The sequence below is a fragment of the Lipomyces tetrasporus genome (assembly GCF_029532465.1).
Source record: "Lipomyces tetrasporus strain NRRL Y-64009 chromosome Unknown POJ06scaffold_11, whole genome shotgun sequence".
In the NCBI taxonomy this organism is placed as follows: Eukaryota; Fungi; Ascomycota; class Lipomycetes; order Lipomycetales; family Lipomycetaceae; genus Lipomyces; species Lipomyces tetrasporus.
The window spans coordinates 550733-577161 of NW_026611606.1; the positions used below are offsets into that span (position 1 = coordinate 550733).

The window sequence follows — 26429 nt, forward strand, 5'->3', positions numbered from 1 at the left end:
TTCGGGTACTGAAAGTTTCGGCCAATTTCGCGACATCCCAGTGCCAATTGATTCGCAAAAGATCGACACTGCTTTTCGCATGAGATAAGCATGGCGGACTTAAAATTGTCCGAGGTCGATCAACTGCAGACCAAGGACTATTGGGTGCGTGATCAGTCTGATGCTCATCGTGTAAGCGACTTTGGCTAAAACTGGAGAATCAATAGGACAAGCGGTATCAGAAAGACGACGATGCTACGACATTCGATTGGTTCAAGACATTCGCGGAATTAGAGGCGTTCTTCCGGAAGCATATACCCTGGGATCAATGTGTCAATCTGAAAGTAGTCATGCTAGGGTGCGGAAACAGCGTATGTGCTTTGTCGATCTCTCTCAGTACCGGGTTTCCTGATAACGCGTAGACGCTCTCAAAAGATTTATACGATGCGGGGTTGAGACATATTTCAAACGTTGATTTCTCAGAGACATGTATTGAGCAAATGGCGAACTTGCACAGAAATGAGCCGGAAATGACATGGGATGTGATGGACGTGCGCGACATGTCCGCGTTCGAAGATGGAATCTTTGACGTCGCCATAGACAAGGTACAGAATATTCTAATGAAGATCGTAACATATATTTACAAGACGCTTAGGGAACTCTGGATGCATTACTCAGCTATACTGGTTCGGTGTGGGATATTCCGGACAGTATCAAATCATCGGCATGGAAATATATGGACGAGGTATTTACCGGTTTTGGCCCACGCGTTGCAATGCATACAACAATTTGCTAATTCCAACCGCAGACAAATCGGATCCTTAGGCCGAATGGACGGATGTTATATATCTCCTATCGGCAACCTCACTTTGCACGACCTATACTAGAACGACCGTATTGGACGGTGCAAGTAGAGACGCTCTCCGACCCTGGGGGCTCGTTTGACTACTTTGGATATGTCCTGCAAAAGTAATTTCCGAAACAGCAGTTGCATGACTCAAGATTTGTAAATTGTTGGTGTCCGCGCTTTCTGAGTTGGCGACAACAATTATTTCAGTCGAAAATCTATAGACTCGTAGTCACTATCCTGTCACGAAGTCAAAGTCAGTATACCTCTTCCAGTCGTAGAATGTAGCTTAGTTTACCAGCGTCGCGTCATTTTCCTTCGACTCGCACGGTTCGGTCTTGACATCGTCTCTGTCTTCGTCTTCTGATGAAATATCGCTCGATCCCGGCTCCCAATTTCTCCAATGTTCTCCTTCTAGTGGATCATCTTTAATGATATCATCCCACTTGATCTCTTCCTTTGTCCCGAAGTGGTAATTAGTGATAAGTCCAGAAACAGGCTTGTCCATGGCTGATGCCTGTGCGAGATGCAAAAGCATGGCCAACACAGATAGGACAGCCTACCACTCCATTAGTACTACAAGCGACAGCATGCCAGAATAAAGTATATATCTACCTCGGTTCGGACAGGAAAAATGAACTGGATCCGTTCAGCCAATTCGTCGGCCAAATCATCCCGTGCCCGAACGCTGTATTTTTCGACCAACCTGAACCAACGAATCAGTATTGAACTCGTCTAGTCATATAACAAGCATTTGAACTGACCCATCAAGCCTCTCGCGTACATCGTCGCTGTCTGCCGGACGATACCTTGAATCTGTTGCAGTTGCGATGGCACGCCCGAGAACTTGCTTATATGTTTGTGACTTGTTCGACTATCGTCGGTTAGTGCAACTTCAGCCGCGGAAAACACACGACTATAATACCCTCGACAAGCCAGTAACGTGAGTGACCAGATCTGCTATTAGTTTGCGCGACACGGCTGCTGGGGTTGAATCCATCCTGGCAGTCGCTATCTTCTCCCCATTTCGAGTCGTCCAAACAACGGCATCACCGACGCGTTGATACAAACCCAAACCCGCATTTCAACATATTTTCGGCACACAATGCATATGTGCCAATATAAGTACAGCAGCCAACGTTATATCGCAGTAGATTTGATATTAAGCTGATCGTTATCATCTCATTATCGGTCATTGACTCATTCTTCAATAATCGCCCATATTTTTGCAAGCAGCCGAATTATTTACAAGTACGGGGTAGAGTCACAAGCGACGCGACACCTCAGTACAAGACACTCGAGATTACATAGACTCACGGACTTATGACGGAAGCTCAATCATCCGTCTCATCGGACCATCTCTTCAATACCGGACATTATCCTCCACTCCGCCCCAGCTGCATTGCCATTTGGCAGTCTCGGTACTGTCGTGCAGCACTTGAATCATGCAGCTAAATCGGAGAGTAAACCGGCTACTGGCCCTCATCGGCCTTGTCGTCCTCGCGGTGGTCATCTTCCGCAAGATTGTCCCTTCCGCAACGACAGAAGTTAATCAACAGGAAGCAGAGGTGGGACGGACTACGACCCCGAAGCATCCAGACTCAGGCTCACCGTCGTCATCAACGAACCCACTGCTCCAGGAAGTAGGGGAGCCCGACGGAATTCTGACGCACGTTGGCGACACCGACCGGCCGAGAGCTAATGCCACCTTACTCTCGCTTGTTCGTAACTCGGAGCTCCGGGGTATCGTTCGGACAATGCGCGACGTTGAGCGGACGTTTAATTCTAAGTTTAACTACCCATGGACGTTTTTCAACGATGTGCCATTCACGGAGGAGTTTAAGCAGAAAACACAGGCGATGACCAAGGCGCCGTGCCGATACGGTATGCTAGACCGACACTTTTCATGCGATGAAGTCTCTAATTGATGAAATACGCAGAATTGATCCCAAAAGCACATTGGGAAACACCAGCGTGGATAAACAAGGACCTTGTCGGAGTTTCCAGCGAAATACTTGAAGAGGATGATATCATGTATGCGAAGCAACAGAGCTACCACCAGATGTGCCGGTGGAACTCGGGTATGTTTTACAAACATCCAGCGTTGAAAGACGTACGATGGTACTGGCGAATTGAGCCGAATACAAGATACTATTGCAGTATTGACTACGATGTGTTCCGGTACATGGAGGACAATGATAAGACATACGGTACGCGGTCTCACACTTTGTCATACGTATTGTTTCTCTGGCTAACCGACTGTTGTAGGATACGTTATTAATATTTATGATGCTCCGCAAAGTATTCGAACGCTCTGGCCAACAACAATGGAATTTGTTGCTCAGCACCCAGAATACGTTCATGCGAATAACGCCATTCAATGGCTCACCGACAACGACGTACGGCCGAACCACAACGTCATTGCTAACGGATACTCCACGTGTCACTTTTGGAGTAATTTTGAAATCGGCGACATGGATTTCTTCCGTTCAGATGCGTATGATAAGTACTTTGAGTACCTAGACCATGCTGGCGGGTTTTTCTACGAACGGTGGGGTGACGCGCCAGTTCACAGTATAGGTCTCGGATTGTTTTTGGACAAGTCAAAGATTCATTGGTTTAAGGACATTGGCTACTTGCACATGCCGTACTACAATTGCCCGGCTTCGAAAAAGTGCTCAGGTTGTCGCGCCGGCCGATTCACAGATGCCGGATATCTGAATCGGGAAAACTGCATCGATAATTTCTTCAAATATGTTCACGCTGACTAAGAGCGGCTTAATATTGCTCGATATTTATGATTTTTGTCCGTAGTTCATGATACTGGCAGTTGCCAGGTAAATATTGTGATCCGTTTGGTAATACGTCATGGTTTGGAAGACCGATTTGTTGTCAACTGGTTCTTATTACATTTTAACTTCCCGGCGTTTTGTAAATAAATCTGTTTGGCTGCTTCTTCTCGGATTTTTGAGTGGAGTACTACGCGATGAGTTTGCCAGCTGGTTGTGTGTACGATTGTGGTTGTATTGTGTCTGATATACTGTTAATATGTATGTATTGAATGCAGTATGAAGCTCATTTACGTCGATCTTGTCGCATTGGAATCATGACAATATGCAAACAAAAATAATGAATCGAGTGGAAAGAAAACTCGCTAAGATCAAATTTCATATAATCGTAATCCGTTCCGAGAAAACCTGGTTTCACCGTTAAAGTTATTCAGTAAGAAAAGCGAAGTCACAGTATTACGATAATGCTATAGAATTTAAAAGTTCAATGCACCTAGAATATCCATCTCGTAAACTCCCGCACAAGTCCAGCCAGGAAAAGCCCGTTACTATCCAAATTTGAATCAATCTGCAAGATGCCAACGCCGAAGAAAATCCAAGGTTCTAAACGTCGGGCCAGCGACTACGCAAGCCTTCCAGCCATCGAGCGTACAATAACTGCTCAATAGGTGATCGTTTCGGAATAGAAGGGATATCAACATCAGAGCAGGTCCCGCTGCTCTTCGGAGAAATGGACCTGCTGTTGTTATCTGACTTTGCTGAGGACACCAACACACTTCGTAACTGTTCGTGACTGCAAAAGTTGTCAGAACAAGTTGTCATTCCATTGCCACATATGTTACTCACTCTTGAATCTTGTGAACAATTGTTTGGAGCACAAAAAATTCGGTCTCTGGATCAACAGCATCTAGCGTCTTCCACCCATTGGCTAACCTGGCCGAAGCATCCATCTGCTGTACCGATTGCCCGGTTCGATACTCCAGTTTAGCTAACAATGTACTCAGAATGTCCACGAACGCTTTTCTGCCTAGACGGCCTTCTTCGGTAGTAGGAGAAACTTGCGGAGGCACATGCTTTCCAGTAATGCTACTGTTTTCTTTCAACGGAGCGGCGATTTCGGCTACATTCACATTTGTAACCTGCGTGGTCTCGCGGAGGTACCGAGATGGTCGGATTGTCCGTTGCCGGCTGGAATCACTCATTAATAATAGTTCTATCACATGATACATATGCGACACTTACTCTGCGCGGTCTCGCATGGACGATGTACGTAGGACTTGATCTTGTTCTAGCTTGTCATGACTAGCCCGAATCGTTCGTTGACTGTCGTTATGCAACGATGCAATGCTAATGTTAGGTTTGGTCAATGGCTCCGATAGGTCTGATAGGCTTCGCCGTGCTCTAATGGTAGAATTTTGTAAAGAGTCGTCGTCATCATCATCATCAAGATCTTCCATCGTGATCTCCGTTTCTGTAATACGAACGGGACTGACTGAGTTCACCGTGAACGACCACGGGTCTGTTAAACTATCCACAGAATTCATGGTCGCACTGGTTCTTCATTAGACGAAACCAAACACTGTCAATTATTGTCACATACACAGTCTCTTGGTAGAGCTTAGGCTTGGCTCTGTCGAGTCTTCGCGCCTGCCATTCCTCTTTTCTGTTAATCAGAACCTGTAGTTCTGTAGTTTTTCCAGCATTTCTGATGAATTTATGCTTCAAAAGCTGCTTAGCTATATGTCAATGTCAGATTTCTATTCCGAGGAGACCTGCGTCGTGAACAGACCTGACGGACGCCTTCTGTGATCCTTGACCAGACACAGACTGACAAACTCTTTAAATTCCTTGCTGAAATTACCCTCAAGTGCCGGAGGAATTGCTTTCGGGATCAGAAAGAGCACTTTCATTGGATGATATTCTGATAGAGGGGGTTCGCCCCTGGCTAGCTCGATTGCTGTTATACCAAGAGACCATATATCCGCCTTGTAGTCATAAGCCTGTTGTTTAATGACTTCAGGCGCCATCCAAAATGGTGTACCGACGAAGGTGTTGCGACGTGACATGTTATTCGAGAGCTGTGCAGCGACGCCAAAGTCGGCTATTTTGAGTTACTATTGAAATCACAGATAAATCGACATACTCGTACCTAGTTTGACATCTCCTTCTGATGATAACAATACATTCGCGGCTTTAATATCTCTATGAATCTAAACTCACTAGTTAGCAGTCATGCAAAACCTGGCAGAGCAATTTGTCTACTTTTCCGTTACTATGTAGATATGAAAGTCCTTCCAATAATTCGCGACAAAGAATTGCAATATGTCTCTCGGGAAACGGCCCTGGCTTTAGCTGCAGTCATCGTTAACAAGGGCATGAACCCTATGATCACGTAAAACCAAATAAAGTCAATACAAGATCTAAGCTGGACCCGCCAGCAAGGAACTCCATAACTATTGATGTTAACAAACCGCAATAATATACAGTATGTAACCGCGGCTAACTTACTGATCCATAACTTGTATCCCTTCACAAAACAGCCTAACCCAGAACAAATCGAACAAGTTAGACATGATAACCCAATCTGACCAAGGTAGTTACCGTAATACTTCGTAACGTGCTCACTGTCGCACCCGCTAAGCAGCGCGATCTCCATCTGAATCTCGGCGATGTCATCATCGCTCGACTCGAGATCGATCTGGAAACATTATATCAGCGCTCCCATGGCCGTAACCAAATGATGCCATTCAACTAACTTGTTTGACGGCGACAACTTGACCTGTCTCCCTATTAACAAATCTGTTAGAGCATTCTTCCTGTCAGTGATGAAATTGTCAATGTACTTGTATATCGCCTTGTACACAACCCCAAAACTTCCGGATCCCAGCTCCTCTAGGAGAGTAAACTGATCCGCTGTACATATCCGTGGGATTGCCATTTAGATTATTTTTCCAAAACCGGCCAAAAGCAATAGACCTCCAAATAAACAAATGCAATGATTAAACAAATATTAGTTAGATCACGCGAGTCAAGTGTGCCGTGCGCTCGAATGCTAAGGTTCCCCGGGCGGTTTAACAAATAGCTGTCAACCGTCGGACGGAATGTTGTGCGCGTGTGACTTAAGTTGTCATTCCGCTTTCGGAATATTCCAAATAAACGATCGACGATGAAACTTCAGGGGTTGGGACCGACTCATAGTAAATCGATTCTTAGGTCTAGGGCTGGCGTTATGCACAACCGTCAAGTCCGCGCGGCTTCTTCATCTGCCATAATTTTTGCGCGACGCGTTGGCTAACGAAACTGCTAGAGCGAAAACTTCGAGTTAACCGCATTGCTAACTCAAGCGTAAATCCAGCTGTTATCTTGGATCTGATAGGGATTTGCATTTAGAGGTCGTTCAAGATGGCACAGGCGATTTATCCTGATATGTCTAACGCGATTGTCGCACAAGATGAGATGGGGCGGCCATTTATCATTGTTCGAGAGTAAGTGTTGCCATGCTGAGACCGTTGTGTGTACAACAATTTACTGACGAATAGCGTGCAGTCAAGGAAAGAAAAAAAGGTATTTTGATAATTCGTGACCTTTTCGACTGCTGAATTAGTTGGCTTACGTCACATGCGAAAGAACTCATGGCATCGAAGCTGTGAAGGTATGGTTTTGATCTCGCTTGTTATCAATCAATGCCAACATTAACTGTATAGTCCCACATATTGGCCGCCCGAACAGTTGCGGATATTGTCAAAACGTCGCTAGGTCCACGAGGTAATTGTGATGGACTGCAATTGTTTGTAGAAAGTAGAGCTGATGATGACATGTGAAGGGCTGGATAAGATTCTTATATCACCCGATGGAGACATTACCATCACGAACGATGGAGCCACTATTTTGGGACAGATGCAGGTTGAAAACCAGATCGCGAAACTGCTGGTTCAATTGTATGTGCACGTTCTTCTTGATGCGGGCTTGCGTAACTAAGCCTGAATACAGATCGAAGTCTCAGGACGACGAAATTGGCGATGGCACGACTGGTGTTGTTGTTCTGGCAGGTGCTCTTCTAGAGCAAGCCGCAGAGCTCATTGATAAGGGTATGAAAATTGGGCACTGTTGTAGTCTTTGGGACGGCCAGAATCTAATTGTCGCGTAGGAATTCATCCTATAAGAATCGCAGATGGATACGACAAAGCTTGCAAGATCGCTGTCGCCCACCTTGATTCAATTGCCGACACTGTTGATTTCAGTCTGGAAGACAAGACCAATCTCCTTAGAGCAGCGCGAACATCCTTGGGCAGCAAGATGTACGGGGAGTATTGCGACTATAAATTGCTATTAGACCTGCTGACATATATTGCTAGCGTTTCCAAGGCTCATGATAAGTTTGCCAACATCGCAGTTGATGCTATAATAAGCGTTGCCGATCTCGAGCGAAAAGATGTGGATTTTGAATTAATCAAGGTCGACGGGAAGGTCGGAGGTGCTCTCGAGGACACCGCGCTTGTCAAGGGTGTCGTCATCGATAAGGATATGTCACACCCGCAGATGCCACGAACAGTCAAGGACGCCAAAATCGCCATTCTAACTTGTCCGTTCGAGCCTCCTAAGCCGAAGACAAAGCACAAACTTGACATCACGACCGTGGAGGAGTTCAAGAAGCTCCAATCATATGAACGTGAGAAATTCATGGAAATGATCAAGCAGGTCAAGGACACTGGCGCTTCACTCGTTATTTGCCAATGGGGTTTCGACGACGAGGCGAACCACTTACTTCTTCAGAACCAACTCCCTGCAGTTAGATGGGTCGGCGGTCCTGAGCTGGAGGTATGCCAGTCTTCAGTGATCTAATAGTAAATGCTTCTAACTGAGACTGCAGCTTATTGCTATTGCCACCAACGGCCGCATTGTACCTAGATTTGAAGATTTGACTGCCAGCAAGCTCGGCTACGCTGGCTTGGTCAGGGAACTGTCATTCGGTACTACTAGGGATAGAATGCTTGTTATTGAGGAGTGCGCAAACACCCGCGCAGTGACTGTCTTTGTCCGAGGAAGCAACAAAATGGTAATGTGGTCATGTTTGTGTTTTCGACGGCAACGCTAACGACTGTCGAAAGATCATCGATGAAGCCAAGCGCGCGCTCCATGACGCTCTCTGTGTCGTTCGCAATCTGGTACGAGACAACCGGATCGTCTACGGAGGTGGCGCCGCTGAAATCACAGCGTCCCTTGCTGTTGCAGAGGAGGCCGACAAGCACCACGGCATAGACCAGTACGCAATGCGATCGTTCGCCACGGCGCTCGACGCTATTCCAATGGCGTTGGCTGAAAACTCTGGACTGCACTCGATCGAAGCGCTGGCAAGCGTGAAGGCGCGTCAAGTCAAGGAAAACAACAGCAGGCTTGGAATTGATTGCTTGAACACTGGTGTGAACGACATGAAGGAATTGTTCGTAATTGATCCATTGATTGGCAAGAAGCAGCAGTTGCTCTTGGCTACGCAGCTTACGAGAATGATTTTGAAAGTGAATGATGTAATTGTCAGCGGAAGTGATGACGCTCAGTACTAGCGTGGGTACGATAGAAATGAACGGGATGTGTACATGATGTCTTGAGGATATGTAGTCTATATTTTGCATCTGATAATCGTACTTGCTGGTTACATGTGGCTCATTAATCCAGACTGTCGCAGCTATATTAAATTGTATAATAACAATAGAACCATTTACCGCATCAGCATACCAGATGACAAGGAAATACAAGTTCTTGGCTCTATTGAACAGATTTTCGAACGCCGATTTATCGCTAATGGCGTTCCAATCCAGATAGCTGCCAACTGATTAATCACTGGTACATTGAGAAGCCTTGAATATCCCCACATGGAATGGAAGTATCCAATCTTCGATAGCCCCACAAGAATTCATCACAAGTTCTCTCCGTACGCAACGACATTTTGCACCGCCGGGTTAGCACGTATAGTGCGTTTACTGGAAGAGAAAAGCCCACATCCGTGGCGCATACGTTTCAGTCCAAATGAATTTGCTACAGCAGTAAACAGGCACTGCTGTACATCAAACGTTGCCCTGTTAATAGTACAGACCGAGCTCGTCGAAACGACTGACGCCGCGGAGGTCGTGTACGAGGGAAAAATGGTAACACGAGACTGGAGCCTTGTGAAGCCAATAATAACCGATTATTGAGTGCAATTGACTGGCCACAAATGTTGGTATGATGGTATCCTACCTCTCCGCTGTAATCACCGTCTTTTCTTATGATTGACAGATACCATAAGTAAGCCAATTGACTCGACGTTCTAAACAGCAGAGCATTCCAGAGTCGATGACGGCAATGTATACGATAGAAATGACGATTTAATAACTTTGCAGCAAGTGGCACCCTCCTCACAACTGACTGATGGCGTAAACAAACTGGCTATATTCGGTTCCGCCTAAAGGATAAGGTCGCGTACTAGATCCAGATGTAGAGAGATAGACACAGATATACAGATATTCCAGCAGATGATATGAATACTGCCGATAGCTTCACATAACAGCAGCCTTGAATGTTGGACCGAAAAGAGCGACGAGATCGAGACTGTTCGCTTGAGCGATGTGTGGTGTAGGTTGCGCGCTGATTGTACTGATCCTCGGCAACGAAGACTGTAACGGTGGGCAAATGTTACAACGATGCCGGAAGCGAGAGTTATATTACACTCCCTGAATTTTCTAGGTCCGGCACGAGGCCGGATGTAGTAGCAATCAACGAAACAAACAACCCAGCGAAACACGCTGTTTTGGGACTAGTGGAATTACAGCAAAATCGATTTTTGAGTGCGTCCTTGATGCAGGGACGCGAACTTTATTTGTGAAATGGAATCCGGTGGGCTGCAATTTGGGCAATTGGTGGGCGCCCTACAAGAACACGTGGTCATCTGCTAGTTCGATCTCAAGCACGATGAAAGAACGACTGGGCATATAGGTACGGGCCGAGGAAATAATAATTGATTGATCCCTACCGACAGGTCTCCAACCAGAATAGTAACTCGCCATGTATGGCAGATCTTAGTCAGTGTTACTGCACTATTGCCGATCTCAGGAGAAAAACTTATGACACCGATTCCAATAAGTTGGCTCAAAGCCAGATCTATCCGTTAGGAACGTACATTTGGTTCCTTTCAAATCTTTAAGCTGGTATTATCGACTGGCCCTATCGGTTTACTCTATCTGGACGAGTATGCTCAAATGTGGAAGACGAATTTCGCCAGACTTCTTAGTAAGACATTTCCCAGCCAAGACTAGGAACAGCCAAAGATCCATGTTCTATACACTGGTGATCGACTGCGTATGGAGTAATACTTTAAATTCTTATATGAAACGACGTGATTTGCGGCGTCCGATGATGTTGCAGTGTCCGAGCCTCTGACAAGGACAGGATAACAGGATATTAAAGTAGAAAGCCAGGCAAATTGCAGAACTCTCTTTGCAGAATGCGGGCAGTAGATACATGAGAAATAGCAAAGGATGTAAATGATAGGTGAATGAGTGTGGTAAAAATCTTGATTACGAAAGTGGACCAAGGAATGGTTACATGCACGGTCAGACTAGCTTGCAAAAAGCCGCTACATGATTCTACGATTCAGTTGCTCTGATTGGCAATCAACGGTAGCTTTAGAGAGTTGCCAGTGGACAAATTAAATCATCGATCGGATCGCACCTTTGTGCCAAGCGGGCATTTGCAGCATCGATTTTGGGATAGCGTTACTTAGGTCAGGGCCGTCAAGGAGGAGAAGTGAAAATGTTGGCAGGTTAACCTGTCAAAAGTGAGACTTGCGGGCCGCATTATTTCGCGTAGTATTGTGAGTCTCCGATAACCGCTCGCTCAGCAATTGAAAATAATGGAGCAGATCTATGAAAACAAAATATCCAATGCTTTAAGTTACATGATAGAGGGCCTTTTTCAGCAGGAGACAAGGCAAGTAAGTGGATTTGCCCTCTGGAAGGCGGAAATTCCATCGGCGGACGATATCTCCGAGAGTGTCTAATGTCAACTCCGAGGTCGGCCGCCACACTCTCACAAACAAGTCTAGAAAGCACGGTGTGCCGGAACCTCCACCTCATTCGTGCGCCTCGCCCGATCGCGTATATCGTGTTCGGCGATAAGTGTCCTTCCTATAGTAGAACTTGTTCCGCATTTGTTCAATAACCTAAATCCGTTGCTTGTGTGGATCCACGGCACCCGCGTCCTGTCAAGTGACGCAATGTTGCAATTAGTTTCTGACGCCATGCCGCCGTAAACCAAAACAACACAATTCAAGCGTTTTGCTTAACAGTAAGCTAACGATCGCGCTATGCATCTCCTGACCATATTTTTACGCGAGAATGGTGATGGCGCTAGAACGAACCGTCATCGCGCGGACCGGGGATTCAGAGCGGTCCAGGGGAAGGTGGCATTAGTTCGACGGTCATGCCAAGGCTAAAGGCCCCTGCACGTTAACTAATGAACTGCGATGGTTACGACGATACTAATAAGTATCACGACGAAACCAGTTGCAGCCATTAAGGTATATGCTGACCAGGAATGACGTATCCGCAAAAATAGTGTCATGCCTCGAATCGTCCAATATGCTATCGAAATCTCGGCGGAAAACATTTCCGTCTTTTCCGCTATACCAACTTTGAGGACTGGACGTCGATGATGTCAGTCAGACCGAGGTAAAGGGTTACTTCGGAGGCATTCAAACCAAATAGGCATTGTGCTATCCAACACATATAAACCTTAACCTATGAAGACCTTGTTTGGGACCACCGTTGAAGAAAAAGAAATGGTGGGTACTGCACCGCCACATGGATGTCATCTTAGTGTCAGGTACGGTACCTGTTGAAGTCGGTTGGCCTGTGGGTCTAGACTATGCTCAGAACGGTTACCGTCATTCGACTGCGCTCGAGATACGAAGGTCGAGTTGAATGAGGCCACTTGGAAGGAATATTGTGGGATAAATCGGTATTATGCTCAAATCCTGTATAGTCCGTTGGTCTCCCTATCACTGCCAAACTCAATCTGACTACTCTAGAGCTGTAGACTATGTTGGCCGGATGGCATAAGCATAATATATGAAGCAATCGCGAACGATAAACTGTCTTAACGAGAATTCCAACCATACATTCGTGTTCGCACTGATGTCGGCAACCCGGTGGATCACAAATTACCGGCCACAGACCTTAGCAATTGGTGAGAAGGCAGGTTATTCAGGAGTTTCGACGAATCTATCTTGGCGGCACATCCTGTCGTATCTGACGAGTCTGCACTTCACATAAGATCACGGTCATCGAGATAAGGCATTGACACGAAGCTCCCATTGCCGCGAGGCAGCTGCACCCTCGAGGGCGCGGAGCTGGCTCTAGCTTTGCAGCTGTCAACCATTAGTCCGCAGTCTAAATTTCAACTAGTCCTTTAAATTCATAAACAAGCCTAGTAGCCTCGTAACACATTCGCACGGCTGTGTAGTCTCACATGTGTGGAGTACAGATGTTAACCCTTTCTCTTTTGTGTCACTGTTGCCTTTGGAAGAACGCGTACACTTCTCTTGATCCATCGCATTATTACATACACAGGGTGGGGTTTACTCAACATTGGTATTTCGCAAGCAAGTACATATAGCTTTCACGATTGTTGCTACATGGAAATATCGCACATGCGAGCACAAAGAATGCAGAAGAATGCGGTACGACTATGCTTAACTCTGAGCAAGGACTCCACATATTCGGCGAGGATCCACATCTAGTAGCATTAATGACTTCAGCGCAATTCGTTGACCCTTTTTTTGTTATAGTATATGGATCGTCGTGCCTGTGTGTCCAGGCACGCTTGTCCACGGACGACATAGGTGGCTCAAGCAAGCCATATGACGTATGGGGTGGGGTCATCGGAGTGCATGATGGAATTCCTCCGTCGTGAGCCGAGACTGACAAGGCATCGTGCATGCTTGAGACTACTTGCCTGCAGTATGACGCAGTAGGGTAATATTCACAGATGGGGTTGGGCAGTTAGCACGCCGTTATCTGCACTGGGTAAATTCGTACACACAGAAGACACCTGCAGCCGTCGATTACGAAAACACGGCTGGGCGGTGGAGGTCATTCGCATTGGAATGAGCCAATCTTTGCATTCATGAGTAACAATCTCCGGGGGCGTCGCCCAAATGACAAACTTCGAGCGTTTGATTCGCTAAAACGTACCTGAGTACCGCAAATGGCCGCCCCCCCACGCTGGTACGATACCCATAGGTATCAGTTACATCAACCGTTGCTTAGTGAACAGTTTACCGACGAACGGTACATTCGACCGGCATGGGGAAGTAACTGTGTGCAATGTGTTTGCAGTATTTCTATTGTGCGCGCAGCACGACACAATGCGAATGTCATAACGTATGAAATTACGCCTATAGCTTAGCTTGGGTGATGAATAATGATTGTCAGCCAACTCGATGGGCATGGTCGGACTCGGGAGCGGAAGCGGGGCGCGCTACTGACTAAGCGCAGCCTGACGGTTTGAAGCGGCCAGGGTCCACGCGCAAGTGCGCAGAACTAATAATGTGCCCACCTGCTGGTCATGCACCACAGTGCCACTATTACTCTAGCGACTGACTACTGCACCCAATTTGATCAGACTCCCCTGTGGCCCGAGCCTAGCCGTGCGGAGAGATCCAGCAACTGGACAAACCGACAAGAAATCGGTCGCCGCTATTCTGCACTTTGGACATGCAGTCAAGGTCGAGAGGCATTGCCAAACGTGTGATATCGGGAAAATCGACGACGAGATAGTGCGCGGGTACTGGCGGTTATTGACGTTTTGTAGAGGACATTTGTCAGCCGTGCAACGTGCCGCGTATCCGCACGGCCACACTGTTTGTGGGTACGGGTACTCACGCGAAAACGCCTGCGACAAGTTGTCGGCGATGCTATCCAATTAAGCATTTGCGCTAGCCCAAATAAGGTCTAGCCCCTACGCAGCTGGCCGAAGTTACGATTTGCCGGTAAGTCGGAACCAAGTCTGCGCTAGGCCGCTTGTGGCAAAAGTAGCGCGCTAATAGCGCTAGCGCAACGCTAGTGCCTTACTAGTGCAGATGAACACTAGGTCTATCGACACAACTGGGAACGAAACTCGTCGACGGCCACGGAAAGGAGACAACAGATAGGCTTTGCTGTGGAGTGGACGTAGTGTTTACTATGGAGAATGGAATACCGGGAATTATCAGCGGTACGCACCGGGCCATACTCGGAAGAAGTGGACGGTTATAGGTTTTGCGGGTGTGGTGAAGGGTACGTCCCGCCTCCGTCGCGCCACACACACACCAGGGCTTGCGTATATTCCTGCCCCCTTCCCTACCCATCCGCCCAGCAAATCCATCCAGCCGCTTCACCTTCTCTCTCCGTGCAACCTTGCCCTGTTGTGATTCACGCTTCTCGACCGCCCTCACAACCCATCCTCTTTCCGGTCGTCAACATTGTCGACTCTCCAATTGCATCCGTCGCCGATTCTTCCGCAGTAGTTTTCACGCAGACATACATGGTCGACTTGTCGGTGTTTGTTTTGGCTGCCCTGTTCTAGAGTAACAATGTAATTTCACCACTCATTCTTGGCTTTACGTTGTTTTTGTTTATTATTTCAGATTAATTTGTGCTCGTTCGAGCTGCGGATTAGAACTGAACTGCACGATTTCAGAAGTACTGGATGCCTGATTTTGCGCATTGTCGTGTTATCTGTTGGTTGTGTTGGATCGACCTTGGCCAGTCTTCATAAATAAATTCGATAACAGCTCGCTGACGAATAATTCTAGACAGTCGAACGCGGCATGCTATCGACCTTTCCAGCGGCCTCGTCGTCACACGGTATACATTCTTTCGATCGCTCTTCCGCGACATCCGCAGCCCGACAACAATCCGACACAACAAAGACAACAACAACAGCAATGGACAGTCGCGACTCACAATCAACATCGTTCAGCTCATATACCGGCACGTCTACACAGGCCCACTCCCTGCCGTACGAGAGCCAGGACGGCAGTGCGGCCGTTGCGGGCCGCCAACACTACGCGCCAGCCGGCCCGTACGACACCGCGACCGATGCAGCCACCGCCCGCCAATATACACAAGCACCCTCATACCTTGCACGGCCGTATCCAGCGGACCCACGCTACGCGGCCGCGGCCGACCACACTCGCGTGCCCGCGAACGGCTACGCGACCGACCCGTCTGTCGCGCTCGCAGGATATCAAGGCTATCCCCCTGGCGCCGCGACCGCCGCGTGGCGCGCAGAGTGGTATCCACCCGTCTCGAACGCGTTTCCACCGCATGCAATTCCCGTTGGCGCCGCGCCGCCAATGGGTGCCTTGGGTGTTGCCCGCGCGGGGGATAACCGTATGCGACGAGGAGGACGCATGGGTGAATTCACAGGCAACACCGTGTACTCTTTCGTCCCGCTGCCTGGAGCTGCACAGCAGAAGCGACCACGACGACGATATGAGGAGATTGAACGGATTTACAAGTGCGGGTGGCAGGGGTGCGAGAAAGCTTATGGTACGCTCAATCATCTAAACGCGCATGTCACGATGCAGAATCACGGGCCCAAGCGGACGCCCGAGGAGTTCAAGGAAACACGTAAAGAGTGGAAGGCGCGGAAAAAGGAGGAAGAAACGCGTCGGAAGGCGGAGGCCGAAGCTCGGGGGCAGGGGCAACAGCAACAGCAACCACCACAACAACAGCAACAACAACCACTCCAACAGCCGCAGCACACGACGCCAGCGACGGCGACAGCTAGTGCACCCGGACAGCCTGGTCAGCCGCTTGCGCCTGTTGGCCAGGCGGCACCTCAGGGTGCACCAATGCCGCTGCATCCACAAAGTTATTCGTATCCGGACCCATACGGACAGTATCAATAACTATTCTTGTGCATTGTATTCAACTACCGGAGTATTTCAGTTGATTTGATTGCGGGGCCACTTTTTGATATACATGCACCCAGCAATATCTCTAGATACATCCTCAGATATTTCAGATATCTGGATACAACGGATCTTTGGAATCAGTAAGCAAAGATTTGGGATGATTTTGTGGGAGTTGGTGTACACACTACGGTAGACTGGTTGCAATTTGAGATTTTCTTTTCTTGTGTCAATGTTCTTTGGGATTTCTTTGTCTTCATATGCCATTGTTCCATACTGCTAATTAATGTCGTGGCGGCGGTGACTAAGAAGAAGAGTGAAAACGCAGTCGATGATTTGGATTAATACGGAGTATTGACGACATGTAGTTTTAGTTTCGCTTTTTTATTTTGTGTCAGCCGGATGATGATGTAGATTACTCTTTACCCGCACTTTTTTTTAATTTATTGTGTACGTTATTTGACTTATTTTGTTATTTATCGTCGGCGAGATACGATACATCTTGTTTTGTATTTTATTGTTTACTAATAATTTCTGGTCATGCATCCAAAGACTTTCGAGTGCAACAAGCGTGTCGACAGGATTATCGTTCGACCTGCGTGTAAGATGCAAGAACGAAATGCAGGGTTTAGGGTCAAATAATTGAATTTTGCGAAAGGCCAATCATATATGTTCGAAACACAAATGGATTAAAAACGGCCCCCACGCATTATTTCGGCGTTCCATCGTGACGAAGGGCACGACCAAGTGAAGAAAGCACCCCGCTGTTTTCCGGCGGAGTTAAAAACTCAAAATGTGATTAGCCAACGGTCGGCCGCGGGTAAATTCCGAAAGTTCGGCCGGGATTAAATGCACACTTGTCCGCTGTGGGTAAAGTTTTCATGCACCTTGCGTTTTCGTGTCGGACTGAGGTGTGGTTTTTTAACGTTCGGCCTAGTCCGGATTGCGGTTCGTTGCCTAGAGCAAGATTGCGGTGCAAAGTTACTTTGGTTCTTGTATCTAGTGATGGACACTTCTGAGTCCTCAGTGCACTCGAGTCTGCCAAACTCCTCTCCACTTGTGACCTGGTCAGACCGACTTGACTTCACTTTGGATTCTCTGAGCAAGTCAACTCGAGCGAACTCGAGTTGCTATTTGCTGTCACTGCAATAACTTCACTTGGAGTGATGAGCAAGAACAAGTTTACAAGGTAGATTTCAGCACGCCAGACAAGAAACACCGCGCTTACAGATGCGTTGACGCGGATGTCATTCCCGGTCTCACGTGCACAGGGCAACTGAGTATACTTTCGTTGGAAGGCGAGCAGCGAATCCAGGACCTCAGATTGACTTGCTCGGTTTTGCATTCCGCGCGCGGAACTGTGCTATTCTAAGATACGATTTTGTCCACAATGTAGTGTGAGTTGTTGATGTGTGACTGAATTACAGTCGGCATTCACTTATCATGTCAAACCCAGCCTTCCGGCCGTGATGCGGTCAGGAAGGAAATTAGGCGGGTGATCTGTGCGCTGGAGCTGCAGTGGTGGGATGTATGCGTGCAAGGAGGTAACGAACTGCGCTACATTTCCAAGGCGTTAGTCGCATGTTATCATTTTACCGATTAAAGTGGAATATTGCATACCTACGTCGTAGACTTGTAGTCTGACAAATAGTAGTGGAAACAAGCGGCTGTCCGGATTTATGATGCAAACAACAGTCAGAAAGAAACAAACAGGTTCATACTATCATAAACACCGGTCTGCACCCTACTGCACAACAAAAAACCCAATCGTTGCGTCTCTAACAAAAAGCAATCTTTCGCGGGTACGAAATCAGAAGAATGTGGCGGTGCGATTCGGCTCTACGACGTCGCCCGCCGTCATTCTGCATAACGTTTACATTCCCCGATTAGGTCCGCGTTAGCATGACGGTCCGATACAAACGCTGCAGTAATCTCCGGACTAAGTGCTGCATTGGGCTGCCGAGTCCACATCGAACGCAGGTACCCAGCCTTTTCCGTGTTGCGGCCGGAAAAGGCATTCAGTGATAGCGAGATTTATTCAAACCAACACAGACAACGTAGGTATTGACATCGTCCATTCGTCATTGCTGCGCGCAAATAGTTGCGCCGCAATTATATGGTATCCTGTAGCTACTCGTCGGAAACAGCCTTGGTTTCTTGAATGCACTTGGTCTACCTGCCAGCAAGTCGCTAGATTGACCCCAATCCGGGGGAGCGTTAGCCCGCTGCAGACACCGCAACCACGAGTCAGGAACGAGATGCTTAGACGGACTGGCTGTCTTAGACTTGCGCACGTGCGGGTGAGCTCATCGGCAGCGATGTCTCGACGTTCTCAAATGGAAGACGGGATCCGTATTTTTGCATGCATTTTGACTTATCGCTCAATTTAGTGGACTGGTTAGGATATCTGATCTGCACTCATTAACATGGCAGTGCGACGGTCGTCAATTAGTTCATCGATTGCAACTTTTGGCGATTTTAGCCCGATAATTAACGATACTATCATTGAAACGACATGTATTTCCTGCGGCTTACGGGACCAATGAATCTTCCTATATAATCCGGGCACGATATTGTCATGAAATACCCAGGTATGATATTCTGGGCTGCATGGACGACTGGTCAGAGAATGTGTTACATTTGACAGTTCAAGAGAATGCCTTCTTTTTTCGCGGGACGTCGCCGACCCACCATTCAACCGCGTGATGATACCATGAGACAGGTCACGGCTTCTGTTTTGTATATTTGTGATACCCTCTTTATTATTGTGTTCGACCGTCTTCAGCGCTTATCCACATCAGACAACCTGTGAGATTGCCAGGCCTTTAGCAAGCGAAATGAAGTACTTGGCAATCTACCACCGTTGGCGTGGCGGGGAGAATTGGCGAATCCCGACTTTCCATTCTATCTTCGCGAATATGGACACTGACAGAAATAGGTCCCGCAGCTGTATTTAGTACTACGCGACAGGCCCAAGACGCACGTTCTGATGTACTGCGGTATCACTCTATATTCTCAAACCTAATTAATGTACTAATGTGCTCAAGAACTGTCATACTATTCTTGTGCGAATCTATTTCGCTTCCGCATTTAAAGTTGCCCTGTTCATGAACGGGTCACGCCCTCATATTACGCGAGGTCTCGTACTCGCTTGGCCATGCACACGCACCCTCACAAACAGGCCATGTAAGTGAGATTAAATAGTCATGGCCGCAGTATATAAGCTTATGGCATCCATCCAACGTCATGCTATTTGGGTTATGGCACTGCACACCTTGGCCCGCGATCACGAGAATATCTTGTCGTACCAACTTCCAACCTTATTAGCTGCATGAAACATATATTCCGCAGGAACACTCTGGATACAAACACGTCATCCACATCGAACCACGGTTTACAACGACATTTAAACATATTTGACCTTCTTATGAACAATATCCCTCACGACCACCCAGATCGCAATTTTCAAGCCCACGTGCAATGCAAAAATAAGCCATTGTGTATATCTACGAGCGACATATTCCAATCATCATCCATCTTCATTCATCAAACAACAATAGCCAAAAGTGTAAAATCCAAACGAAAATGCCCAACGCCATGCAAATTGCCATAAATGGAGAAGTCTTCGTGCGAGATAGTGACGTATACAAACTGCCAAAACGAGACAGACAATGCGTTCAGTTTGCTATGCGGTGCAGAAGAGGGACTCGTGAGCCGGATAAGATCGATCTATAAATCTGTATGGATGGATGACTATATACCGAGCAAAATCTTCATGCGCTCGTACACAAAGAACGAGCACGACACCATAGGAATGACCTACTAACTATTAGCACTCCTCGCCAAACGAAACAGCTCAAGCGTACCTTAATATAACCAATCGTCAAACCAACAAAGAACCCTTTAAACCCGCGCTGGAGCCAGATTACCCGCGCAGTCGCCCAGATGCTACGAAATTCCTTCTCCTTCATTGTGCCCCCGACCTGCATCCGCCGCCGGACGACTTCGAGAGGATAACTAGCCGTCTGCGCGACCATGCCTGCCATCCCGCCGGCCATCAACTGGGCCCAGACTGTGAGCGGCACATGGCGGTCCGACGACGCGGAACCGTCCGCCACAGCATAGGGCGCTAGTAATTTTGATCGAAATATGTCGTGGATTGTATCGTGTGTCCAGAACGAGACGCCGGCGTACGGGAGCATGCCAAGAAGGGTAGGCGTGAAGCCGCGGTAGAAGTTATGCATGCCCCGTACATTCGGAATCTCGTGTCCGTCAGAGACGGATCTACCTTCGTTGAAAATTTGCTTGCATATCCGCACAAAGCTCGCACGCTGGTCTTTTCGGGTCTGGTACGCAAGTCGCACTCGAATCAGTTCTAGTGGGTAAGTGAAGAAGACCGAGGTAACTCCCGCCAACGAACCCGACAGTACCCGCCGGACATTTGTCTCCTGGTCTGGCCGCGAAATCAAAACCGACCGGATCTGCTCGTAAACAACGAATTTGATAGCAGCATACGGAAAGATACGCAGGAGCGTGGCCGAGTGGCCTTGGTAGAGCCCCAAAACGCCGTCTTGGCTGTAGATTTGGCTGGCCGCGCGCCAAACGCCCATGCGTGTGCCAGAGTATTTTGCAAATTCGGGACTGGACGTTTGGAAGAGGATCTTGACGCGGTCTAGTGGCGCGATAATGCTTTTGGCCTGTTGAGCGTAGATAGACGTTAGCCAAACCGGATCTCTAAACTGGACTCAGATTAACCCGGCAAACATACAGCGCATCCGGCCAAACCACCGGCAAATCCACTTCGGATAATGTAATCAGACGAATGCGTCCGTTCGACGGCATACGCCTTTGCTACACGCAATCCTTCCTGATGACTGACATCATCGCCGTTGGAATCGAGTAGTGTCGGCGGCGTGTTTGGATTTCTGACGCTCGACTTGGAGACTGACGTCCCGACTGGTGATATACTCGACGCTGGAATCATATCTGCATCACTACTGCTTGCACACTCAGTCTTGTTCGTGATCGTGAGCTCGACGGTCGGGGTGACGGGCAGGTTAGTCCGAGTTGGCGAGTGCAGCCGCTGGGCGGACTCCGACATGTATCCGCGCCTTACTATATTTCACCCCGACAGTGCGCAAACAAACAGCTTGTCGCACCGAATAAATAAAGTCGGCAAGAACGAAAGGCAGAGTATACCGTGTTTTGTATGACCGGTTGGCGCTCCCTGTGCGAAGTAATATTATTTTCGTGCCTTTTTACGCCGACGACCCGGATCACCGAGCGCGGAGTCGCACGTTTACCCGGCACCACTCGATTTGTTAATGGCGGATCTTATTTATGCATAGGGCCCATCAGGGCATACAGTCTGCCCTGATGGCTAGATAAGCAGAAGGTTGTAGGGTTTGTGTTCGCTTGTCGAAGGCGACGAAAGCTGATGGAACGCCCGTTCTTTGCCGTCGTAACGGACAGTCCCATTCATATAGACCTCCTATCTGATACTTTTCACGATCTTCGTCGGAAAATATTGCTATTCCTGTGCGGCATAGCGACAGGTAAGGCGATATATAGGCTTTCCTTTTATGTTCTTGGCTCCTGCCGGATCATTACCCCTTTAGTTCCGTGTCAGCAGAGCCTGCGGTGTAATTTCTACAAATCGCAACTAACCAGCCTCATGGCAGATCTCCACGATTTTCTCCGGTTATCTCAGTTTTGTGGGATACAGGCCAATGTACTCAATATCAGCAAGACGGGCGTCTGCCCGCATGCTGCAGGCGTCTTCCGCAAGCGTTGTCCCACTCTTTAGCAAACGCGGGTTGTCATCGAGCAGTAAGCAGTCGCCGTTCTCGGTCTTCTTAGCGAATAAGTCATCGCGGACGCTCTTCAGACTCTCGTCTGTGTTTTCGTTTGCCCGGACAAATCTATCCCGGCAGTTACCGTTACAGCGCCCTCGCCGATTCAATTCGACCTCGCTAAATAGTTCGACACCGCAGCAGGCACAGAATGCTAAGCCAGCAAAGAAAGAGGGATACTTGAAACGGTTGTCGAAAAAGTACGGAGTATCGGTCGTGTATATCTATATCGGCCTGTCACTGCTCGATTATCCAGTGTGCTTTGCCGTCGTGCATACTCTTGGGCAGGAGAAGATTTCAGAGTGGGAGGACATAGTGTCTGAGTACGCCAAGCCCGTAACCGACTACGTGAAGGAGATGTTGCAGTCTATTGGTGTTAGCATGCCAGGTTGGTACTTTATCTCTTGAGTAGTTCTATGACCGGGGACTTACAAACGAAATTCCAGAGCGGAAGGAGCATCCAGTGCCTGAAACGGAGGACCAGACGTCGCAGCAGCACAAACCGTCATTACTGACCGAGGCAGCGATCGCGTATGGCATCCACAAAAGCTTGATTTTCATTCGGCTACCCCTGGCGGCGGCGATAACACCTCCTATTGTCAAGTTCATGCAGCAGCATTTTCCCAAGATGTTTGTGAGCAGTGCCCGTGGTGTGACACATCCAGATATTAAGCGTCGATTCTTTGGAGGACTTTTCTAGAGCTTTTAGACTGTGTTAAGATTGTTTCGATGCGTTTGGGATATTATTATGCGATCTATCTTACATCTCCTTCAAACTATGTACATAAACGCAATTGTCTAATATAACTTCAAATCACCAGTAATCTGATCCAACTTGCGTTTCGGCGCAGGGCCCAATCCCAACACTGTAGCAGACCCGGCCGCGATTTGAGTTCTGCCGGCGTCATGTACCAAGCAATGGGTGATGCCAACACTCTCTGCCTGGGCTTGCAAAATCAGGAGCGATTCCTCGCCCTTGGTTTGGACCGTGATCTTGGGTTGTCCACTGCGTTCCCAGAGTTTGACGACTGCCGGATGGCGTCTGATGGATTTTTTGTAGCAGCCGAGGGTCGCGTGGCAGCATTGGGCCGCAGCCTTGCCCTTTGTCATTTGTAGGTCGGTCCGAACGACCAGGATCTATAGTCGGGTTAAAATATTTTCCTTCGGCTTATCGCCACAGTCCAATAAAAGCATACCATTTTATGTTCTGTAAACATATCAGCCAGAGACGTACTTTCAGTACTACTTTCATCCTCACTCTCGGTCTCATACTCGTTATTGTCATTCGCGGCAACCACAGAACCCGGCGCAAACGGCCCAAGGACACCAACCACCGCCGCACCAAGCGCGAACCCGAGCACTCCTGTTGCTAATAGCTTGACCGTGTCCGCTGATACGTGCATTCTTATCTTTCCTTCGTAGCGTTGGCGGATGAGTTAAGCCGAAGCCGGACGGATAGAGGGTGCGGCAATGTCGCGGTCGACCGCTGCGCCGCACAAGATAGTAACTACCCGCCCTTGCGGTCGACGTTCAATTGCGACGAACGGTATATATATATGTAAATTGTAGCTGCTACGAACAAGGGTTGGCTAGAACATTAGAGTGACAATCTGTGAGACACGAGAATGCGGTGGCAAGACTTAAGAAGACATGGTTCTGCAAAGATCAGTGAATCACTCGGCGGGGAAGTGAAAAGCACTCGATGTAAAAAAAAAATATCCAATATATAGACAAAATATCCACAGTAACTGTATGGTTAGTCGGACTAAACCGGGTCTAGGCTGGTCGGCTAGCTAGATCCGATATTTAATGGTTGGGATTTCGTGCATTCGACTGTCTATTACTCTACTTAACGCGACAAAACGTTCGTTATACTTATATATAGAGACAAATAGGTGCCGTTGTCGCGGTAATGACTTAGCATTATAGCCGGCTCGACGGAATCACCGGGCTCGCGGAGGAATGGCCGCCGCATATCGGCGACGAAAGCCGCAATGAGGAACTCGTGCTACCCCGCGCCTTCCCGCTGTCACGGGAGTTCTCGTGGCCGGGTAACCCCACCCCGGCCGAACTATGACTGCTTGTCGCGTCGAGCCGGGGTCCAGACTGACTTCTACCTGTCGGTTCTCTCGTCCGTACATATTCACAGCATTCCGTTCCGGACCATTCTCTCCTCTCGTCCTCGGTCTTCCCTCTCTGTCCGCACCATAGCCATGGCCTCCGCACTCACTCGCCGCTCCGTTTGCGCTGCCGTGTCCTGCATTGCCAGAACGTCGTCTGCCCGCGTCACTTTGATCCCGCTCCGATCTGGAAGTGCCATCTCAGCCCACAGAGCGATCTCCGCAGTAGGTTTTGCTTTCTTCTCTTCTTCACTGAATTCAAATTCGCATGCTTTGCGTCGGCACTACTCTGTGTGGCTCTAGTTGCCGGTCTCACTGCGGGTAGCCAGATCGGCCAACCTCCGAGCTTTTTTCTCGCGTCGCCCGGCTTGTCCCGATGGGCTCACGCCTATGGATTCACTCGCACACCCACAAAATGTCAATTTACGAGCAATGTACTGACGGCCGTCCTGTCTAGTGGTCAAAGGTCTCGCTTGGTCCTCCCGATGCCATTCTCGGTAAGTTACGCGTTACTTGGTGTTGGCGACTGCTGGAGTGCATGTGAGATGAGCAATCGTCGGGTTAACGCTGTCACCCGACCGCGTCGCACAGTCCCCGCTAACACAATCGACAGGCATCACTGAAGCCTACAAAGCCGACAAATTCGAAGAAAAGATCAACTTGGGTATGCGTTATTTAGTTATATTTGTATAATTTGATGTTGTGCTCACGCACACTCAAGGCGTTGGTGCCTATAGAGATGACGCCGGCAAACCCTTCGTCCTGCCGTCTGTGAAAGAGGCTGAGCTGCGGTTACTGAACCAAATCCTCGACAAAGAATACGCTGGCATTACCGGTGTACCCGCGTTCACCAAGCTCGCGGCTCTCCTCGCCTACTCGCCATCTTCCAAGGTCATCCAGGAAGACCGTGTTGTCATCACACAATCTATCTCGGGCACCGGCGCGCTGCGCATCGGCGGTGAGTTCCTCGCAAAGTGGTATCCATACGGCAAGACCATCTACCTTCCAATGCCTACCTGGGCCAACCATGGCGCTGTCTTTCGCGACTCGGGCATGGAGGTGAAATCTTACCGGTATTACGACAAGTCTACCATTAGCCTTGATCTTGACGGCATGCTGGAAGACATCGAAGCTGCTCCGGAGAACTCTATCATCCTTTTACACGCCTGTGCGCACAATCCGACCGGTGTAGATCCAACTCCAGAACAATGGCGCAAGATCAGCGAGATCGTCAAGAAGCGCGACCACTTTGTCTTCTTCGACATGGCCTACCAGGGTTTCGCGTCCGGCGACGCCGACAAGGATGCGTATGCCTTGAGATACTTTGTCGAGCAAGGTCACCAGCTCGCACTCTCCCAGAGTTTCGCGAAGAACATGGGTCTGTACGGCGAGCGCGTGGGATCGTTCTCGCTCGTAGTTGATTCCGCTGAAGAGAAGAAGCGCGTCGACTCCCAGCTCAAGATCATCGTCCGACCGATGTATTCGAATCCGCCTATCCATGGCGCTCGGATCGCGGCCGAGATTCTCGGCGACCAGGAGCTCTACAAGCGGTGGCTCGTCGAGGTCAAGGGTATGGCTGACCGCATTATCAAAATGAGACATCTGCTCAAGCAGCATCTCGAGGAACTCGGTTCCACCCGGGACTGGTCCCACATCACGTCCCAGATTGGCATGTTCTGCTACACGGGTTTGACGCCCGAGCAGGTCGACACTCTCCGAACTGACTATTCCGTCTACATGACCCGCGACGGCCGTGTCTCTGTTGCCGGGATAACGAGCAAGAACGTGAAGTAAGCGTCTTTTTCTAGGATTATTGCTGAGAATTTTACTAACGGTTCGTGCAGACGGCTTGCTGAGTCTATCCACGCTGTCACGAAGTGAACCGTAGCATACTAGATCGTACTATACAAA

General features: G+C 48.5%; 10 protein-coding genes across 10 annotated transcripts; 6 read left to right on the forward strand and 4 right to left on the reverse strand.

Moving 5' to 3' along the window:
- Positions 1–36: 36 nt before the first annotated feature.
- On the forward strand, positions 37–1034 carry POJ06DRAFT_32675 (S-adenosyl-L-methionine-dependent methyltransferase). Its single transcript, XM_056190870.1, has 5 exons — positions 37–144; positions 207–350; positions 402–584; positions 635–724; positions 788–1034. Exons 1-5 carry the CDS (start codon positions 91–93, stop codon positions 950–952), a joined length of 636 nt encoding a protein of 211 aa, XP_056040922.1. The 5' UTR covers positions 37–90; the 3' UTR covers positions 953–1034.
- POJ06DRAFT_271117 (uncharacterized protein) lies at positions 1028–1826 on the reverse strand (the record flags this gene model as incomplete). Its single annotated transcript, XM_056189488.1, has 5 exons — positions 1028–1066; positions 1125–1385; positions 1442–1532; positions 1591–1700; positions 1752–1826. 5 exons carry the CDS (start codon positions 1824–1826, stop codon positions 1028–1030), a joined length of 576 nt encoding a protein of 191 aa, XP_056040923.1.
- Positions 1827–2140: 314 nt separating this feature from the next.
- Positions 2141–3879, forward strand: POJ06DRAFT_303712 (glycolipid 2-alpha-mannosyltransferase-domain-containing protein). The gene is made up of 3 exons (XM_056190813.1): positions 2141–2710; positions 2767–3036; positions 3095–3879. Exons 1-3 carry the CDS (start codon positions 2272–2274, stop codon positions 3595–3597), a joined length of 1212 nt encoding a protein of 403 aa, XP_056040924.1. The 5' UTR covers positions 2141–2271; the 3' UTR covers positions 3598–3879.
- Positions 3880–6748, reverse strand: POJ06DRAFT_261475 (Pkinase-domain-containing protein). Its single transcript, XM_056188626.1, has 12 exons — positions 6459–6748; positions 6372–6402; positions 6217–6313; positions 6124–6156; positions 6031–6068; positions 5878–5967; positions 5765–5825; positions 5405–5716; positions 5216–5351; positions 4858–5166; positions 4462–4803; positions 3880–4408 (listed from the first exon to the last, which is right to left on the reverse strand). The coding sequence occupies exons 1-12, from the start codon at positions 6551–6553 to the stop codon at positions 4219–4221; spliced, it is 1734 nt and encodes a 577-aa protein (XP_056040925.1). The 5' UTR covers positions 6554–6748; the 3' UTR covers positions 3880–4218.
- Positions 6749–6900: 152 nt separating this feature from the next.
- POJ06DRAFT_261479 (chaperonin Cpn60/TCP-1 family) lies at positions 6901–9388 on the forward strand. Its single transcript, XM_056188627.1, has 10 exons — positions 6901–7100; positions 7162–7179; positions 7243–7267; positions 7320–7380; positions 7439–7553; positions 7606–7703; positions 7763–7913; positions 7971–8433; positions 8486–8671; positions 8724–9388. The coding sequence occupies exons 1-10, from the start codon at positions 7018–7020 to the stop codon at positions 9174–9176; spliced, it is 1653 nt and encodes a 550-aa protein (XP_056040926.1). The 5' UTR covers positions 6901–7017; the 3' UTR covers positions 9177–9388.
- A 5917-nt stretch (positions 9389–15305) lies between these two features.
- POJ06DRAFT_32813 (uncharacterized protein) lies at positions 15306–16561 on the forward strand. Its single transcript, XM_056190872.1, has 2 exons — positions 15306–15376; positions 15443–16561. Exon 2 carries the CDS (start codon positions 15458–15460, stop codon positions 16541–16543), a length of 1086 nt encoding a protein of 361 aa, XP_056040927.1. The 5' UTR covers positions 15306–15376; positions 15443–15457; the 3' UTR covers positions 16544–16561.
- A 3738-nt stretch (positions 16562–20299) lies between these two features.
- On the reverse strand, positions 20300–21530 carry POJ06DRAFT_202414 (mitochondrial carrier domain-containing protein; the record flags this gene model as incomplete). The annotated part of the gene is made up of 3 exons (XM_056185273.1): positions 20300–20365; positions 20413–21243; positions 21315–21530. The coding sequence occupies 3 exons, from the start codon at positions 21528–21530 to the stop codon at positions 20300–20302; spliced, it is 1113 nt and encodes a 370-aa protein (XP_056040928.1).
- Positions 21531–21992: 462 nt separating this feature from the next.
- POJ06DRAFT_261490 (uncharacterized protein) lies at positions 21993–23194 on the forward strand. Its single transcript, XM_056188628.1, has 3 exons — positions 21993–22101; positions 22228–22786; positions 22845–23194. The coding sequence occupies exons 2-3, from the start codon at positions 22276–22278 to the stop codon at positions 23096–23098; spliced, it is 765 nt and encodes a 254-aa protein (XP_056040929.1). The 5' UTR covers positions 21993–22101; positions 22228–22275; the 3' UTR covers positions 23099–23194.
- On the reverse strand, positions 23002–24096 carry POJ06DRAFT_32884 (peptidyl-tRNA hydrolase PTH2-domain-containing protein). Its single transcript, XM_056190875.1, has 2 exons — positions 23595–24096; positions 23002–23535 (listed from the first exon to the last, which is right to left on the reverse strand). The coding sequence occupies exons 1-2, from the start codon at positions 23799–23801 to the stop codon at positions 23197–23199; spliced, it is 546 nt and encodes a 181-aa protein (XP_056040930.1). The 5' UTR covers positions 23802–24096; the 3' UTR covers positions 23002–23196.
- Positions 24097–24611: 515 nt separating this feature from the next.
- POJ06DRAFT_271125 (pyridoxal phosphate-dependent transferase) lies at positions 24612–26399 on the forward strand (the record flags this gene model as incomplete). The annotated part of the gene is made up of 5 exons (XM_056189489.1): positions 24612–24743; positions 24976–25015; positions 25132–25182; positions 25240–26308; positions 26363–26399. 5 exons carry the CDS (start codon positions 24612–24614, stop codon positions 26397–26399), a joined length of 1329 nt encoding a protein of 442 aa, XP_056040931.1.
- Between the last annotated feature and the right edge of the window lie 30 nt (positions 26400–26429).